General features: G+C 54.5%; 1 protein-coding gene across 2 annotated transcripts in view; it reads right to left on the bottom strand.

The window, feature by feature from the left end:
- LOC113982917 (SREBF chaperone) overlaps positions 1–16,703 on the bottom strand; it is a 50,639-nt gene that overhangs the window by 28,483 nt on the left and 5,453 nt on the right. For both annotated transcript variants that reach the window (XM_039387345.1, XM_039387344.1), the window contains exons 2-4: positions 9,564–9,774; positions 2,412–2,538; positions 1,332–1,489 (exon numbers count right to left, since the gene is read on the bottom strand). In XM_039387345.1, the coding sequence (XP_039243279.1) occupies positions 1,332–1,489; positions 2,412–2,538; positions 9,564–9,685 (407 nt within the window). In that variant the 5' untranslated portion in view covers positions 9,686–9,774. The remainder of the gene's footprint in view (positions 1–1,331; positions 1,490–2,411; positions 2,539–9,563; positions 9,775–16,703) is intronic.

Below are 16,703 nucleotides of genomic sequence, written 5' to 3' on the forward strand. Positions count from 1 at the left end.
TGGCTGGGGGAAGCAGAGCAGGTCCCATCTCCTTGGGCCCCAAAGCTTTGGATGCAGCACCACACAGAAAATGCTTTAACTCACAGGAGAGACATAAAATTGTGGTGCAGGAAGAACCAGGTTAACAGGAAAATGTCACAGAGCTGCTGGAAGGGGAGCCCCCAGTGCTGAGGGAAACAAGTGGGATCTCTCACAGGCAGGTCACAGAACCAGGGATGCAACAGGTTGCCCAGAGGAGCTGTGGCTGCCCCTGGATCCCTGGAAGTGTCCAAGGCCAGGTTGGACGGGGCTTGGAGCAGCCTGGGACAGTGGAAGGTGTCCCTGCCCATGGCAGGGGTGGCACTGGATGGGCTCTCAGGTCCCTTCCAACCCAAACCATTCCAGGATTCTGTGATTATTATGTATTTTTATTAGTAAGTTGTGATAAGACCCAGGGACGTCTGCCAATGACACAAAATCCAGGAACACTGTGGATTCAGAAAAGGAACAGAGGCTCTGGAGTGGAGGATGTGAGGGCTGGGACAAATTTAATCCCCTTTCTTTAAATAGTTCCTGCTGTGAGGTGGGACCTGGTGGGCTGGAAGGGACAGAGGGACACAGGGGTGGTGATAAATCCCCTCCTAATGGGAAAAAGGGCCCTGTGATCTCCCTGTGTGATCAGGAAAGGGAAATACCACACAAGTGAGACCCTGAATCCGTGCACGGCTCTGCTCTCCCACCTCCAGGAATGCCACAGCAGCAGTGCCAAGGGGAGGGCCCAGGATGGCACATGGAATACTGAGCATCTCACCAGTGAGCCAGGAGTTTTATGTTTGGCTTTACAGCCACAGGTAGGGAGTGGGGAGTGGGAGTTCTCCCTGGAATTGTCTGGAAGCAGAGGAAAATCACTGTTGTAGGATAAACATCCTGCTGTGACAGGATAAAACCAAGCAGGTACAAACTGGTCCTAATAACAGCTGAAGGGAGAGTCAGGAGAAGGTTCCTGCCCACCTGGAATTCCCAGGAGCACGGCAGGGGCACAGGAGCTCCCTGTGATTCACACCTGGTTGGTTATGAAGGAATTCTGTGACACTGAAATGGCTCTAACAGGTATCACCTTGGAGGCCCCATCCAGACTGTGACCAGAAGATTCCTGAGGATTATCAGTGACTTATCCAGAGGACAGGGAAGTTCTCTGGCACAAATGGGAACTGTTCTGTGTGAGGATGGATCCCACATCCCTTGTCAGCACTGATCCCTCATTTTCCTTTAATTTTGAGTGTCACCAACTCGAAGCTCACCCTTGGACCCAGAGGCAGTGGTTTACAGCCAGGTGGGTCCCCGGGCCTTACCTGTCCCTCAGGGCGTGGTTCCTGATCTCCTCCACCAGCTGGAAGACGCGGGACAGCGGGGCCCGGAACACATCCACGGCCAGGAAGTTCTTCTGCCACGGGGACACGGTGGCTTTCACAAAGATCTGCTGGATGTAGGCCACGGGAGCACCCACGTACTGCGGGGGGACAGGGGCACGGTGAGGCTCCCGGGCACGGGGAAGCTCCCAGCAGGACCAGGCACAGCCTGGCACCTCTCGGGAAGGGCTGTGCCAGGCTCTGTTTGCCCTTCCCTAAGCAGAGGTGGAACGTCACAGGACCAACAGAGCAGGAACAAAAAGGGGGGTTCACCAAGAGGCAAAATGCCACTGATGGTTCTGGCAGCAGCCTGGGGCACCTCTGTGGGAGGCAGGGGCTGCCATTCCTGCTGGAGTTGGTCCCTGAAGGGCAGGCAGGAGCAGGGACTCACTGCCTCTCACAGACACCTCACGGTGCTGCAGATCCCCCCAGCCTGTGCTGGTGGGTGGGACTGGATGATCTTGGAGGTCTTTTCCAGCCTCAGTGGCTCTGTGATTCCGTGTGAACCCGCCCTGTCCCTCACAGTGGCAGAGGACACACGAGCAGCAACCAGCAGGTTCCTCACGGAGTCACTGCCAGGCCGCTCCCTTGGACACTCCAGGGACGGGGCAGCACAGCCTCCCTGGGCCACAGAACTGCTCCCAGTGAGGCTCAAATAGCACAGCAGGGCCGTTCCCCTCAGCCCCAGAACTGCTCCCAGTGAGGCTCAAATAGCCCAGCAGGGCTGTTCCCCCCCCAGCCCCAGAACTGCTCCCAGTGAGGCTCAGGGAGCACAGCAGGGCCATTCCCCCAGCCCCAGAACTGCTCCCAGTGAGGCTCAAATAGCACAGCAGGGCCGTTCCCCTCAGCCCCAGCACTGCTCCCAGTGAGGCTCAGGGAGCACAGCAGGGCTGTTCCCCCAGCCCCAGCACTGCTCCCAGTGAGGCTCAGGGAGCACAGCAGGGCTGTTCCCCCAGCCCCAGAGCTGCTCCCAGTGAGGCCCCAGCAGCCCAGTAGGGCCGTTCCCCCAGCCCCAGCACTCACCCAGTCGGGTCTCTCGGCCGGGTCCCCGTGTGGGGCCGGGCCGGGCGCGGGGGGAGCGTAATCCTTCACCGGGGTGCTGAACTCCACCGGGCCCGTCCCCGGCAGCGGCAGCTTCAGCAGCGGGTAACTGGGGAGAGAGCAGGACACGGCAGAGTTGGGGCTTTGGAGGGACTCTGTGAGACAGAAGAGCCCAAAACACGAGCGGGCCCACGCCAGTGCAGGCCCAGCTGTGCGGGACAGGGCACAGGGCGAGAGGGTTAAGGTTTCACGGGAACTGAGCGGTGTCCTGTCCCAACACAGGAGTCCTTCCCCATTGGAAAGGGATGACTAAAAGTCCTGGAAGAGGAATAAGACAAATTCCTCCACCACCTCAAAGTTAGTCGTGCTAAAAACACTGAGCGTGGCCATGGCTCAGTTATTGCAAATCCTGCACAAACCCAAGACATTCAGCGCTTTCCAGGGGCCGCCTCCCTGCCCCAAACCCTTTATAATCCTCTCATTTTCCTCACTTGGATTGAAAACATTTCCAAAACTTGTCACTAATTTCATTTGTCCTCAAAGCACTTTTAAAGGCAGCAACGAGAAACAGCTAAAAATACTGATCTTCTTGCTCCTTTGCCCCCTAACCTTCGGTTGAGCAGCTGTCCCACAACAAAGGCTTGAAACTACTCAGAAGTTGAGAAACCGGTGTTTCAGAGAGTTTAGAACGGGTTTTGTAACTCCAGAGGTTCTCAAAAGTGGTTAAAAGCAAATCAGGAGTGAAGTGGTGGGACAAGCAGAGCTGCCAATACTCCCAATACCTATCGATGGGCTGGGACTGTCAGCACTGAAAGGAACCAGAGAACAACCTGGGTCTTTTCGTGGCCTTACAACTCCTGATACATTTTCCTGTTTATAGGTGAATTTTCTGGCAGTATTTCCAGAACAAATATAAAGGCCTTGGAATTGTTTTCATGCAATGCTCTGCCCACTTCATCAGGGCTCAGTTTGGATCATCAGAGGCCAGGGAGGAACAAGCAACGAGGCCTCAGAGTGAACAACAAACAGCCAAAAAACCCCAATGAAATCAGGGGCAAAGCTTGTCAGATTTGCTTTTTATTAGTCTGACAGAAACACAACATCTACTTATTATCATTTCCTTATGGAACGGGAGGGAAGAGAAAAAGGAATAATAAAATACCAAAATCAAATCAAGGGATAAAACAAAGCACAGGGACTGACCAGGCTGAGGGGGAATGATTTTTTCCCTAAATGATTTCGATGCCAGGACAGGACATCCCAGCGTGTTGTTGGGCACGTGGACAAAGAAAAAGCTGAACCTGTTTTTTATTATAATCCCCATTTTCAGAGAAATGACCCACAGGAAACCCACGTCTAAAAGATTTGAACTGAAGGTTAAACCAGCCCCTGTTGTCTGTACACAGTTGTGTGTAGCCACTACAGCCCTTACTGCAACACCTGGACTACTCATGGCACAGATCCCAGGAGAGCTCAGTTATTGGGATTCCTGTTCTTAGGATTTGGGAGTTGGACCAGCTGATCTCCTGAAGTCCCTTCCAACTCCAACCATTCTGGGACTCTGGGATCTAACAGAGATGACAGGGAAGCTCAGGAAGAAGTTCTGGGTTTGAGAAAAGCTCCTTTCAGATGCTCATGTCACCGTGCACCTGAAACCCTTTGGAAAACCCATCATAAAGGACAAACGGCTCATGGAACAAGCTGGAATTGGTGAACTGAAGTGAGAGTGCATTTTAGTCACCAAGCACAAGGCAGGTCTGAGCAAAAACGCTCCTCCAGCTCCTTTACACATTCCCAGGAGGGCTCAGGGGGCCAGGATGGAGCAGGGCCAGGTGAGCCCCAGGAAACCCCACACTGGCATGTTCCTCCTTCCCAGAGCTCCAGCACCCAGAGCAGACAGGGAGGATGGAGGGGAGCAGGGGGCTGCCAGGTCCCAGGGAATACATGGAATTAAAGCAGCTCCCAGCTCTGCTGGCTCACTGCAGGACAAGCTGTGGGCCTGTCTGCAGCCTCAGCTCTCACAGGGACAGCCCAGCCTGGAATCCCACTGCTGAGGAGAGGGGGAATCTGGTAACATTCCCTCTGCCAGAGGCTTGGGAACGTCAATATCTGGCAGCAACAGCTCCTTTCCAGCCTTGGCAGGTGCATCAACAGGCCCTGTTTCTGAATAAGTGACGGTGGCTTTGCCCCGTTTCCCACTGACAGGGCCCCAGAACTCTGCCCTGGGAAAGGAGAACTCCCCTTTCCTGTGCAGCAGAACAGAGGCCTCATCACACCCCCCCTGCTCCAGCAGCATCAGGAAATCCCAGGGGAGACTGTTCTGAGGGGATCCAGAACATGAGGAGTCTGAGGGCAACTCAGCTCCTCTGGTTCCCCAAACGGTGCAAAACTGTGAGAGTGAAATGTTCTTCCAGCAATAAATAAATAAATAAATATACACCACGTCCCCCAGGGGCTCTGGGTCCAGCCAGTTCTGCAGTTCTTTAGGAGCAGAACTTCCCTTTTCAGTCAAACAACAAACACCTGCAGAGCCTGAGCTGTTTAACTCCCCTGAACCTGCTGCACAGGCTCCTGGCTCATGTTCAACTCCACTGCACCCAGGAGCTGTTCTTCAGAGAAGAAGAAAGGCATCTCAAATTCACCCTGATGGCCACATTTAGAGGCATCACCCTGGGCTGGCAGGAGGAACCACTGCTGTCACACAGGGTCAGAGGCACTCCCATTTTAGGGAAAAAAGGCAGATCCCAAAGCAGATCCGTGCAAAGGGGATGAGGAAAATAAGTGTCACCTACAAAGGATTTAGAGTAAAACAAAAAAACCTTCCCTCTGAAGTGGAGACTGACTGGGATTTTCAGACTACAGAGTAAGAGTGAGTCGCAGGAATTTGTGCTTTGGATATTACTTTATTGTCAAACCCAGAGCCATCATGTCTTGTCTATCAGTGACATTAAAAACAGGGTCCCCTCCAAGGCTGAAGACAAACACGTTCCACACCAGAACAGCCTCTGTGGTGACTGTGCCAGGTGACCCTCACTCTGCCCTCCCCAGGCAGGAGGAACCCCTGCATGTCACTGCTGTCACCCTGAGCCCAGAACTGAACCTGGATACAGGGGATTTATTCTGGACCACGGGAGTTATTTCAGCTTCTAAAAACCTTCTCTGCACACGAGGGTGGTCGGGTTTGACTGAGGTGAGGGGGAGGAAAACAACAACTGAGATCATTTCCTCTGCAGCAGAATTCCACAAGCTCTCCTTGATCCCAGAAGGATCAAGAGGACTGGTTCACCTCTATCCCTTTGAGGAATTCAGGATGCAAGATCCACTCCTGTTTGCTGGAATGTCTTTACTAACCACATTTCAGGCTGAGGAATAAAGAACAGATCCCTTTTGCTCTCTTCCCTTCTCTTCCCACCCACGTCTCCGGGGACAGGGACGGACCTTCTCAGCAATTCTGAGGATGTTTCCAGCTCCTTGCCTGTTCACAGAAGTCAGGATGAGCCCCCTGGATCACTGGGTATCTTCTTTCCTCTTTAGAAAGACCTGCCCAAGGTCAGGCTTAGGCCTTGTTGCTCCCTCCAGCTCCCTGACAGGAGGGGGGAGCCGGGGGGGTCGGGCTCTGCTCCCAGGGAACAGGGACAGGAGGAGAGGGAACGGCCTCAGGCTGTGCCAGGGGAGGCTCAGGTTGGATATTGGGGAAATTTCTTCCCTGAAACAGCTGCCCAGCCCTGGCACAGCTGCCCAGGGCAGGGGTGGAGTCCCATCCCTGGAGGGATTTCAAAGCCCTGTGGATGTGGCACTTGGGGACATGGGTTAGTGGTGGCCTTGGCAGTGCTGGGGCATGGTTGGACTCGACGGTCTGAGAGGGCTTTTCCAACCTTCAGGATTCAGTGATTCCATGATTTTGTGTTCCCTGCTCTGTGCTGGGGGCTCTGACCAGCCAGGCTGCACAGCAACGCTGCCAAAAGGAGCTTCTGTTCCAAAGCTGGGCCTTGATCTTCCCCTGCCAGCTTCTTTCTCCCGATTCCAGCTCGTTTCTCACCCATTTTTGCAGAGGGGTGGCCGAGGTGAATCAGTGAGATCCATCCCAGGAAAACACAGCATTTCCCAGGAGCACAAATCATCCAATCCCAGCAGTAAATCCATGCCAAGGACCAGTGCTGGGTCCCCAGCACGAGGCAAGCACAGATGTGACACTGTATGGCCACCAGAGAGGCCCTGTTCAGGCCAACAGAGCTGCCCTGGGGGTGCCCATCCCACAGCTCCCTTGGGAACCCCCCTGCCCAGGGATCAGTGTCCACCCAGGCACGGAGCCAAGCCCACACACAGGGGATCATCCCACACCCAGCAAACAGGAGGGAGGCACCTCGGACTGCCAGGGATGTTCTGCAAGTGCTGGATGCAGAGAGCAGCCCCTGGATTGAGCCCTGGCCAGAAAATGCCCCAATCACAGAGGACACCAAGGAGAAATCCAACTCCCTTGGGACGCAGCCTGGTTGCAACGGGACATAATCAGTTCTATTTCTCGCTTTAAAGAGATCAACAATATGTGGACTGCAGCTGCAAAGCTACCTGGCCAAGAGAAGAGTTCTTCCCAAATCCCTCAGAAGCGTGGATCTGTGCTCCCTTCAGCACCACTTCCCTTCTCAGCTTGGAAACACCACAGCAAGTGGAAGGAAGGAGGGGTGGGGGGAAAGGGCACGCTCCAAACACCTTGATAAAGTAACAGCACCCTGGGACACTTCCAGGGATCCAGGGGCAGCCACAGCTTCTCTGGGCAGCCTGTGCCAGGGTCTGCCCACCCTCCCAGCCAGGAATCTCTTCCTGATACAGGAAATAGGTGCAGCTACAGGAGACAGATGAAGTTTGTGGCACCATCCACCCTAAGAGGAAGACTTGAAGACCTCAACCCCAAACTCAGCTTCCCACACCCATTTCAGTGAGCTGTGCAGAGACAGCCTGCCAGAGCTGGCTCCTGCCAGAGCTGACTCCTGCCAGAGCTGACTCCTGCCAGAGCTGGCTCCTGCCAGAGCTGGCTCCTGCCAGAGCTGGCTCTCACCACACTGACGTGCTCAGGGGTAGAAGGGCCCCGCTCCAGAACAGGTCTGACCTAATTAGCAAAGCCACTTCTCCAGCCAGAATTAACACCCAGCCACCAGCAGTTAATGCAGAGCAGAGCAGGAACTGAAACACCCCCCAGAAATGGCTTCTGAAGAGGGAGCACTTCAGCCACACTCCCGTTTTTTGCCGAGGTTCTCTTGCTCTCCAGGGGTGTCCCCGTGTGTTTAACCCCCGTCTCTCCCAGGGTCATTATCTGCTTTGCTAACGAGCTCCTGGAGCTTGTCAAAGAAAACAGACTCTTCCCTTCACGCCTGATGGTGTCTTGGACGAGTTTCTGCAGCCTGGAGGTAACCAGGCACTGCAGAACCCTCAACTATTGGCACTTGGGAATGCAGACACTGCCAAAACCCACAGTTACCACAGACCACCTGGAGCCTCAGGATGTGGTGGGAACACCTCAATTCCCTGCTCTGAACAATGCCAGGGCAGGTACAAGGCCTGACCCAGTGGGCTCGAGGTTCCCAAGAACAAGGACAGCTGCTGGTGACCCCCCTCAGATTTCCCCCTGTCTGGGAAATCCTGAATTAAGGAAGAGGAATAAGCATGGAGGTTTTGTTTTGACCCCTCCCAAAACACAACATGTGTGGGTGAACATTCCCTACTGCAGCAGTTGTCCTGCATTCCTGAATCCACCCCGGGCAGGAGCACCTGGGAGAGCTGAAAAGCAGAGCCTGAGGCCAGGAGCAGCTCTGGGAAGTCATTCCCAAGCAGGAATGAGGTGGAACTGTGACTCAGGACACAGGTGGAACTCTGGTTTGGCCTTGCTGGCTGCAGCTTTCAGGTGAAAAAATGCCACCAGAGCTGGTACTTGGAACCTTATCCAAGATAAAGAAAAGGTAGGATCCAGTTGCTTGGGCCTTGTAGAAGCTTCATGTTCCACAGAGCAAGAGATCTGAGAATAAAACTGTCCCTGACAGTTCCAAGGATTCCTGCGGAGCAGTGAAAAATCAGGAAGCAACACCCTGACTGCTGCTCACAACCACAAAGGGCCCCAGGCAGGAGAAGCCACCTCAGGGGGGTTCAACACCTGGAAGCAGTCCCTCTGATAATCCTTTAAGTGATGTGAGAGCAGCCCTGGCACCATCCCAGCCCAAAGGAAAACCTGCAGCTGTGGCAGCACAGGGGCAGCTCTTCCAAAAGCAGAGGAGGAAAATCATCACAGCAGCAGTGTTTTGACCAAAACGGAATTGAAAACTCAAAGACGGACTCTGGATATACACACAGGTGTGCACAGAGCCGAGCACAAAGGTTTGCTCAGCCCCACTGAAACGATTCCGAGCCCCTGGGACGTTCCTGAGAGAGATCCTATCCTGCTGCAGCTTGGATCCCAGGGAGGGTCCACGTGTGTGCCGAGGGTGAAACAGGAGTGCAAAGCCCAGGGAGAGCAGGGCAGGCAGGTGTGCAGAGAAAGATCAGCTTTCCTTCTCCCCATTTTTAATTCATGGCTTTGGGGGCCACCACCAGGTGCCTGCTTGTATCTCATTTACTGCTTTAGCTCACTTACTGTGGTGGTTTGAAACTCCCAAGAATCTAATTTTTAAGTTCAAGCCCCCCCCTCCCACAGTTTGCCCCTGTGAGAGGGTTTAGTGATGGACTTTTATTTGAAGAAGAAGAGAAATTTAATTTAATGTAAATATATATGTAGGTGTAAATAAACCTTTGTAAATATTTTCCCCTTTCCCCCAATAACGAATGGTTGTGTTTTGTCTGAAAACTCTTCACATGGGGGGAAAAAAGATATCAAGTCCATACCATCACTGAACCCTCTCACAGGGGCAAACTGTGGGAGGGAGGGCTTGAACTTAAAAATTAGATTCTTGGGAGTTTCAAACTACCACACTTACTCAATTAGTTTCTACTTCTCAAACCAGATGAAGGCACTTCACCCTCGTCGTTTCCTCTGTCCCACCAAAGGAGACGACACAGCACCACGAGTTTAAATAAACCCCAGCTCCTGGCTCTCCTGGAAGGGAGAGCGTTGCCCAGGACCCCCCCAGACCCCCGTGTGTGACTCACCAGCAGGCCAGGATGCAGAGGCCAGTGAAGAGGATGATGGGGATGGGGTAGGAGGCGCAGAGCAGCCCGTGGCTGTAGAAGGCCCCCGAGATCCTGAGGCGCAGCCGCTCCGTCAGGGTCATCCTCCCCGTCACCTCGCTGCCATCCCGGGGCACGGCGGGCACGGGAGCACCTCCCACATGGAGCACTCCTGCCTGGGGGGCAGGGGGGGCTGGGAGAGAAACAGAGAGCAAAGAGGAAAAAAAAATAAATTACTGGCTTGCTTTAGAAAGATCTTCAGAATTCAGGAAGGAATTGCTGGCTGGGAGGGTGGGGAGGCCCTGGCACAGGTTGCCCGGAGAAGCTGTGGCTGCCCCTGGATCCCTGGGAGTGTCCAAGGCCAGGTTGGACGGGGCTTGGAGCAACCTGGGCTGGTGGGAGGTGTCCCTGCCCGTGGTAGGGGCTGGAATTAGATGAGCTTTGAGGTTCCCCCCGAAACCCAAACCAGTCTGGAGCTCTGTGATTCTATGAAATGACAGAGCAGACCCAACCTCCCTCTCAGGACTGGACCATCCCTGTTCCATGATGAACTTGGGAACAACACAGACTTGCTGCTCCCGTGGCAAAAAAATAAATCAGTAGTGGCTCCTTGCCCAGCCTGAGCTGCCAACAGCCACTCTGGGGAGCATCGTGACACTGGGAACAACTCCCACTGACTGCAAGGAGGAAAACTTGGTATCTGCTCACTTCACCTGCTGTGAAACAGCAGCACCAGTAAGAAAACATGAAGCATTCCAAAGCTAATGATTCCCTATTACAGTTTTGGGGATTGCCTACTGAACTCTGCCACCTCTCTTGGCTTTACCCTCCGACAGAGCTGTAAGGGTGAAGGGCAGGAACTGCTCCTGCTCCAAGCCACTTCTGCAAACAGATGTTATCTAACTCAAAACAAACCCTCTGACTGCAGGACAAGTGCTGAGGAGAATCCATTCCCTTTGGCAGGACCACAAATCCCAGACAAAGTCTGCCTGGAGGCACAGGGACATTGGGATGTTCCCACCCTGCAGCACCACAGGTGGCATTTCTGGTTCACTTCAGGTGCAAGACAGGGACACACCCACAGAATCCCACAATCCCTGGGGTTGGAAAAGCCCTCCCAGCCCGTGGATCCCCCCTGTGCCCCATCCCCACCTTGTCCCCCAGCCCAGAGCACTGAGTGTCACAGCCAGGCCTTCCTGGGACACCTCCAGGGCTGGGCACTCCAAACCTCCCTGGGCAGCCCCTGCCAAGGCCTGACCACCCTTTCCAGGGAGAAATTCCTCCTGATGTCCAGTCTGAGCCTTCCTCTCCTCCTGTCCCTTGTTCCCTGGGAGCAGAGCCCGACCCCCCTGGCTCCCCCCTCCTGCACATTCTCACACAACCCAAGACTGACCAGCACAAGGAACAGATGTAGAATTTCTTCTTGTAGGGGGAAAAAAAAAATCAACTCCAACTTGCTACTTTTCCCAAGACAAAAGCTTTTATCTCACTCAACAATAGTTACATGTTCCAAATTCTTTACATTTCTGCCTGAAAGACTATTAAAGCCTTCCCAGGAGCCTCCCTGCACACTGGGAGCAGGGAACCACAGCCAGGAGCAGCTCAGAGCCCACAGTGAGCTTTGAGGAAAAACTACCAAAGGCAGAAAACTCCTCCATATACAGTACACAGAATCCCGGGGTTTTAATTATATTCCACTCCTCAGTCTTCCACAAAACATTCCGGAATTCTTGGCAAAGGTGTCCTAAAACCACACAACCGGGCTAGTGAAGAGGAAGGGGGGGAAATAAGGAAAAACAAACAAATCCCTGTTCTGTAGCAATTTCTCTTGTACTTCAATACATACAATAATTTGCTCCATCATGCTGCCTAAAATCAAACTTCCAATGGGAATTTTAACCCAGCATTTTCCATCTACAACATCTACTACCCAGCTTGGTAAAGCAGGAACGGACACAACGTGTTCCCTCTGTCCCTCAAAGCCCCCCACCAATATCCCAGTGGGATCAAAACATCCAGGGCCTGACCTGCCTCTCCCCCAGGAGCAGATGGGGGACCTGAGGAGCTTTCCTGCCAAGGCTGTGTTTGGGAAGGGCAGGGGAGGTGGGAAAGGGAGAGAAGGAAGGGTTTAGTAAAACTGCAGATTTATAAAGGTCCCTGGGTGGGTCCCTGCCCAGGGAGCAGCTCGGGGTGCTCACACAGCACGTGGGCAGGGGACCAGCAGCACTGACTGCCCCTCCTGTGGGCACTGCCACGGGTCCATCCATCCCTCCATCCATCCCTCCATCCATCCATCCATCCATCCCTCCATCCCTCCATCCATCCAACACCCAGCACTGACTGCCCCTCCTGTGGGCACTGCCACAGATCCATCCATCCATCCCTCCATCCATCCCTCCATCCATCCATCCCTCCATCCATCCATCCCTCCCTCCATCCATCCATCCCTCCATCCATCCAACCCACACCCCCGCACTGACTGCCCCTCCTGTGGGCACTGCCATGGGTCCATCCATCCATCCATCCATCCCTCCATCCATCCATCCATCCATCCCTCCATCCCTCCCTCCATCCATCCCTCCATCCATCCCTCCATCCATCCATCCCTCCATCCATCCAACACCCAGCACTGACTGCCCCTCCTGTGGGCACTGCCACGGATCCATCCATCCATCCATCCATCCATCCATCCAACACCCAGCAATCCAGCACCAGCTCCTGAGGATCAGAGCAACCTTCTGCCTCCAGAGCTGCCCCAGGACAAGTGGGAGCAGCAGGATCAGCCAGAGCACTGGGAATTCACTCTGTGAATGAGGAACATCAGATGTGTGCTCCAGCTCGGATCCGGAGCCGGGAATGGAGGGTCAAACAGGACAAAGCTCATATCCATGTGCCACCTCCTTCCCAGCACACAGGATGTGCCCACAGCCCCAGGGACTGAGTTACAGGTGCTGCACACACTCCCAGGCTATTCCAGCACACACAGAGCAGAGGAATCCCTGATCCACAGCCTCCCCTCGACCTGCAAATGGTTCCAGCCTCTCCTGAGCCCTCAGCACCACGGTGATTCCACAGGAATGCTGGAACTCAGCACCACAGACACCCAAAACCATGGGAAATCAGTGTTCCTGGGGGTGCAAACAGCCAGATGTCAGATCACTCACACCAGCAAAACACCTGCATTTTCCTGCCCTTTCCTGGAGGTGGTTCAGGGCCTCGAGGTGCTCAGAGGGATCCCCGGCCTTGTCAGCTGCCACAGAGCCCCCAAATCCCACCAAGAGATCCCTCACTGTGTCAGAGGCCACAGAGCTCCCAAATCCCACCAAGGGATCCCTGACTGTGTCAGCTGCCATGGAGGTCCCAAATCCCACCAAGGGATCCCTGACTGTGTCAGCTGCCACAGAGCCCCCAAATCCCACCAAGGGATCCCTCACTGTGTCAGAGGCCACAGAGCTCCCAAATCCCACCAAGAGATCCCTCACTGTGTCAGCTGCCACGGAGCCCCCAAATCCCACCAAGGGATCCCTGACTGTGTCAGCTGCCACGGAGCCCCCAAATCCCACCAAGGGATCCCTGACTGTGTCAGCTGCCACAGAGCCCCCAAATCCCACCAAGGGATCCCTGACTGTGTCAGAGGCCACAGAGCCCCCAAATCCCACCAAGGGATCCCTCACTGTGTCAGAGGCCACAGAGCTCCCAAATCCCACCAAGAGATCCCTCACTGTGTCAGCTGCCACGGAGCCCCCAAATCCCACCAAGGGATCCCTGACTGTGTCAGCTGCCACAGAGCCCCCAAATCCCACCAAGGGATCCCTGACTGTGTCAGAGGCCACAGAGTCCCCAAATCCCACCAAGGGATCCCTGACTGTGTCAGAGGCCACAGAGTCCCCAAATCCCACCAAGGGATCCCTGACTGTGTCAGCTGCCACGGAGCCCCCAAATCCCACCAAGGGATCCCTCACTGTGTCAGCTGCCACGGAGCCCCCAAATCCCAGCAGCAGCAAAGGGGAGCGGGGAGGAGGAGAGACCTCAGGAACCCAGCTCTCCCTCTCCTCAGCAAGGGGGGGTTCTGGCCCAGCGAGGGCCAGGGATGAAACATGCCTGTGAGGACTGCAGAGGTGGGAAAACAAGAGCCATGCTGAGGACAAACCACCCTGCTGAGAACTGCTGCACAAAGGGCTCTAACAACAGGGTCCTGCTCTCCCCTCGCATTCCCAGGGGAAGAATAACGTGCGTTGTGCTGGGAGGGGACAGGGAGGTCACGGGGAACAGAACACTTCCTATGGGAAAATCCAAGCCCTGCACAGCCCCGAGGGCCGGGGTGTGCAAGGGGTTAATCCCAGCACTGCTCCGGGGTGTGCAGGGGGTTAATCCCAGCACTGCTCCGGGGTGTCCAAGGGGTTAATCCCAGCACTGCTCTGGGGTGTGCAGGGGGTTAATCCCAGCACTGCTCCGGGGTGTGCAGGGGGTTAATCCCAGCACTGCTCCGGGGTGTGCAGGGGGTTAATCCCAGCACTGCTCCGGGGTGAGCAAGGGGTTAATCCCAGCACTGCTCCAGGGTGTGCAGGGGGTTAATCCCAGCACTGCTCTGGGGTGTGCAGGGGGTTAATCCCAGCACTGCTCCGGGGTGTGCAGGGGGTTAATCCCAGCACTGCTCCGGCAGGAACCAGGCTCAGCCTGGAAGGCCCCAGTGGATTGTTCAGCACAGAAGGGTTACTTTTCATATTCAAGAAGGAGAAACTCCCCAATAAATCAGATTTCAGGCTGCGTTCCCTCCACTCCAGCTCTGTGGCTAAACCAGTGGTGAAAGTCTGAAACAGGTTTTTGAACCGGATTTGACACCCAAAATGTGCAAACTCCCTTCACTCTCACCTTTGTGCCTGTTTTCCCCCCTCGACAACATTCATTTATGTTCTGAGTTTAAAAACCCAGAGGTTGTCTGAAACAGATCCCATTTTACAAGTGGTATTTCACTCATTTTACAAGTTATTAACCACATCTTAAAATGCTTGAGCAGCAATGACAGATTCAAAGAGAACACTTCAATAATCTCTACATCCCAGATAACGTTATCTGCCCCAAAACAGGGGCTGGCATCCAAAATCAGTTTCCAAACCTGTTTTCAGGACATTTTTTGAACTTTTCTGCCACAAGAGAAGAACCTCAGCTGAACTCCTGCCTTGGAGGAGTCATTCATGGAATGTGGTTCCTATCCAATGTCCTCCCTTCCTCCTGAAACACTCCCAGCAGCACCAGACAACAACTTGTTGGTGTGGATGAGGTGACAGGATGTCTCCTGTGAGGAGCCATGGAACACAGAAGTTTGGGATTTGTCACAAAAACAGAAGAGGATTAAACTCCCAAGTGCTACAAACAGACAAACTTTAAACACAGGGCATCAGAACACCCTTTAGAAAAGACTTTTCCCAACGCCTCTGAACCTCCTCCAGCATCCCCTGGCAAACACGAAGCTGACTCTGGAGTGGCAATTCCTTCACTTTATCCCAGGAGTCACCAAGTTCAGCACTTCCCATCCAACACATTTGACTCTCAGCTCCTCTGTCAATAAGACCAACCAACCCACCACTGTTCAGTCCCCGAAGACCCTCCCAGTGCTGTTCCTGCTGTGTGGATGGTGAGCAGTGTCTGGAACACCAGCGGGAGGGGATGGGGCACTCCCAGAGGGAAGTGGTGCCTGGGAGACTCACTTTCCCTGGAAAAAGGTGCAGTGCTGAGATAAGTAACCCTTTGTGTTGCCCGTTACTCCTGGGCAAGGTCCAGCCGACCGGAGATGTGGGAGAAACAGCCCCACACCAAGTGCCTTGGGAAGTTCAAATCCAGGGAACGGGATGTGATGCACACAGGGAAAACAACATCCAGGGGTCCTGATCCTTAATTCCCTGAAAGTGTGGCCTGATGCAGTTAAACTAAAGGAAACTGTGTGTTAGGAACTGTTTGGGATGGAATGGGATTGGTGTGGAAATCTGTGCTCAGTGTCACACAGTACTGGGCATTCCTCCTCTTCCTCAGCACCCCATGAAGGAGGGGAACTGGAAAAGGTGCTCAGAAGTTCAGGGATGATCAAAGACACGGAGCAGCTTCCACAAAACAAAGAAGCATGGGAAGACTTCTCCAGCTGGAGAAGATTTTAGCAGTGAGTGGAGGAAGCAGAGTCAGGAAGGGATATCCCTGGGATAACTCATCCCAGGATAATTCAGCACCAACCCACAGAGCAGCAGCTCAAAATAACCCCTGGGCTAAGCTGGGAGATCCTTCCCCAGGACACTGTCCCTGTCACATGGCTGCAAAGCCGGGGATAAACCTCTGGGAAGGGAGCGGGGGGCCCTGCCGAGCCAAGCCAAGGATTCCTCTGGCTCCAGGAGATTCCTCTGGCTCCAGGAGATTCCTCTGGCTCCAGGAGCCCTGGGCCACGAGCCACTTGCGCCCAGCGTGGCACTGGCTGCCAGTGCCCAAAGGATGGTCCCGTCTGTGCCACCCCAGGCCAGCTCTGGATCCAGGGGAACCCCGAGGGGCCGAGCCCGCCCTGCAAATGTCCTTATGCAACACACCCCACGTGACCCCTGGGGATAATCTCCTTTCTGCTCATCAGAGTAGCTGCTCCACAGGTGGCTGGGGAATCACTGTCTCCTGGAAACACCAGACTGATGCAACACCCCCGTGCAGTTACACCCCAGAGCTCCCCGGCCCTGCACACCCCGCTCCCTCTCCCTGGGGTACAGCCCAGCCCGAGCCAGGATCAAACAGGAGGAATCCATCAATGCCTCCCCCCTGGCTGAAGCCTTGTGCAAACAGCTGGCCCAGCACAGCCCTGCACTGCTCTGCTCTTCCTGCCACAGGTGGTGCTTCTGCTGCTGCCCTTCTCCAATCCTCTCCACCATTCAGGAGGAGCAGCTCAGCCCCAGCCTCCTGCTCGGGGTATGAAATGGGTAAAACGCTTTGGGACGATCCACCTGGACCTGTGCAAAGCACCTGACACGGTCCCACACAACACCCTTGTCCCTGAACTGCCCAGACATGGACTGATGGATGGGACACTCAGTGGATGAGGGATGGGCTGGATGGTCACACTCAGAGCTGTGGTCAATGGCTCAGTGTCCAAGG

This window comes from Pipra filicauda, unplaced genomic scaffold (assembly GCF_003945595.2).
Source record: "Pipra filicauda isolate LSUMZ 115617 unplaced genomic scaffold, ASM394559v2 scaffold556_size476704_pilon, whole genome shotgun sequence".
In the NCBI taxonomy this organism is placed as follows: domain Eukaryota; kingdom Metazoa; phylum Chordata; class Aves; order Passeriformes; family Pipridae; genus Pipra; species Pipra filicauda.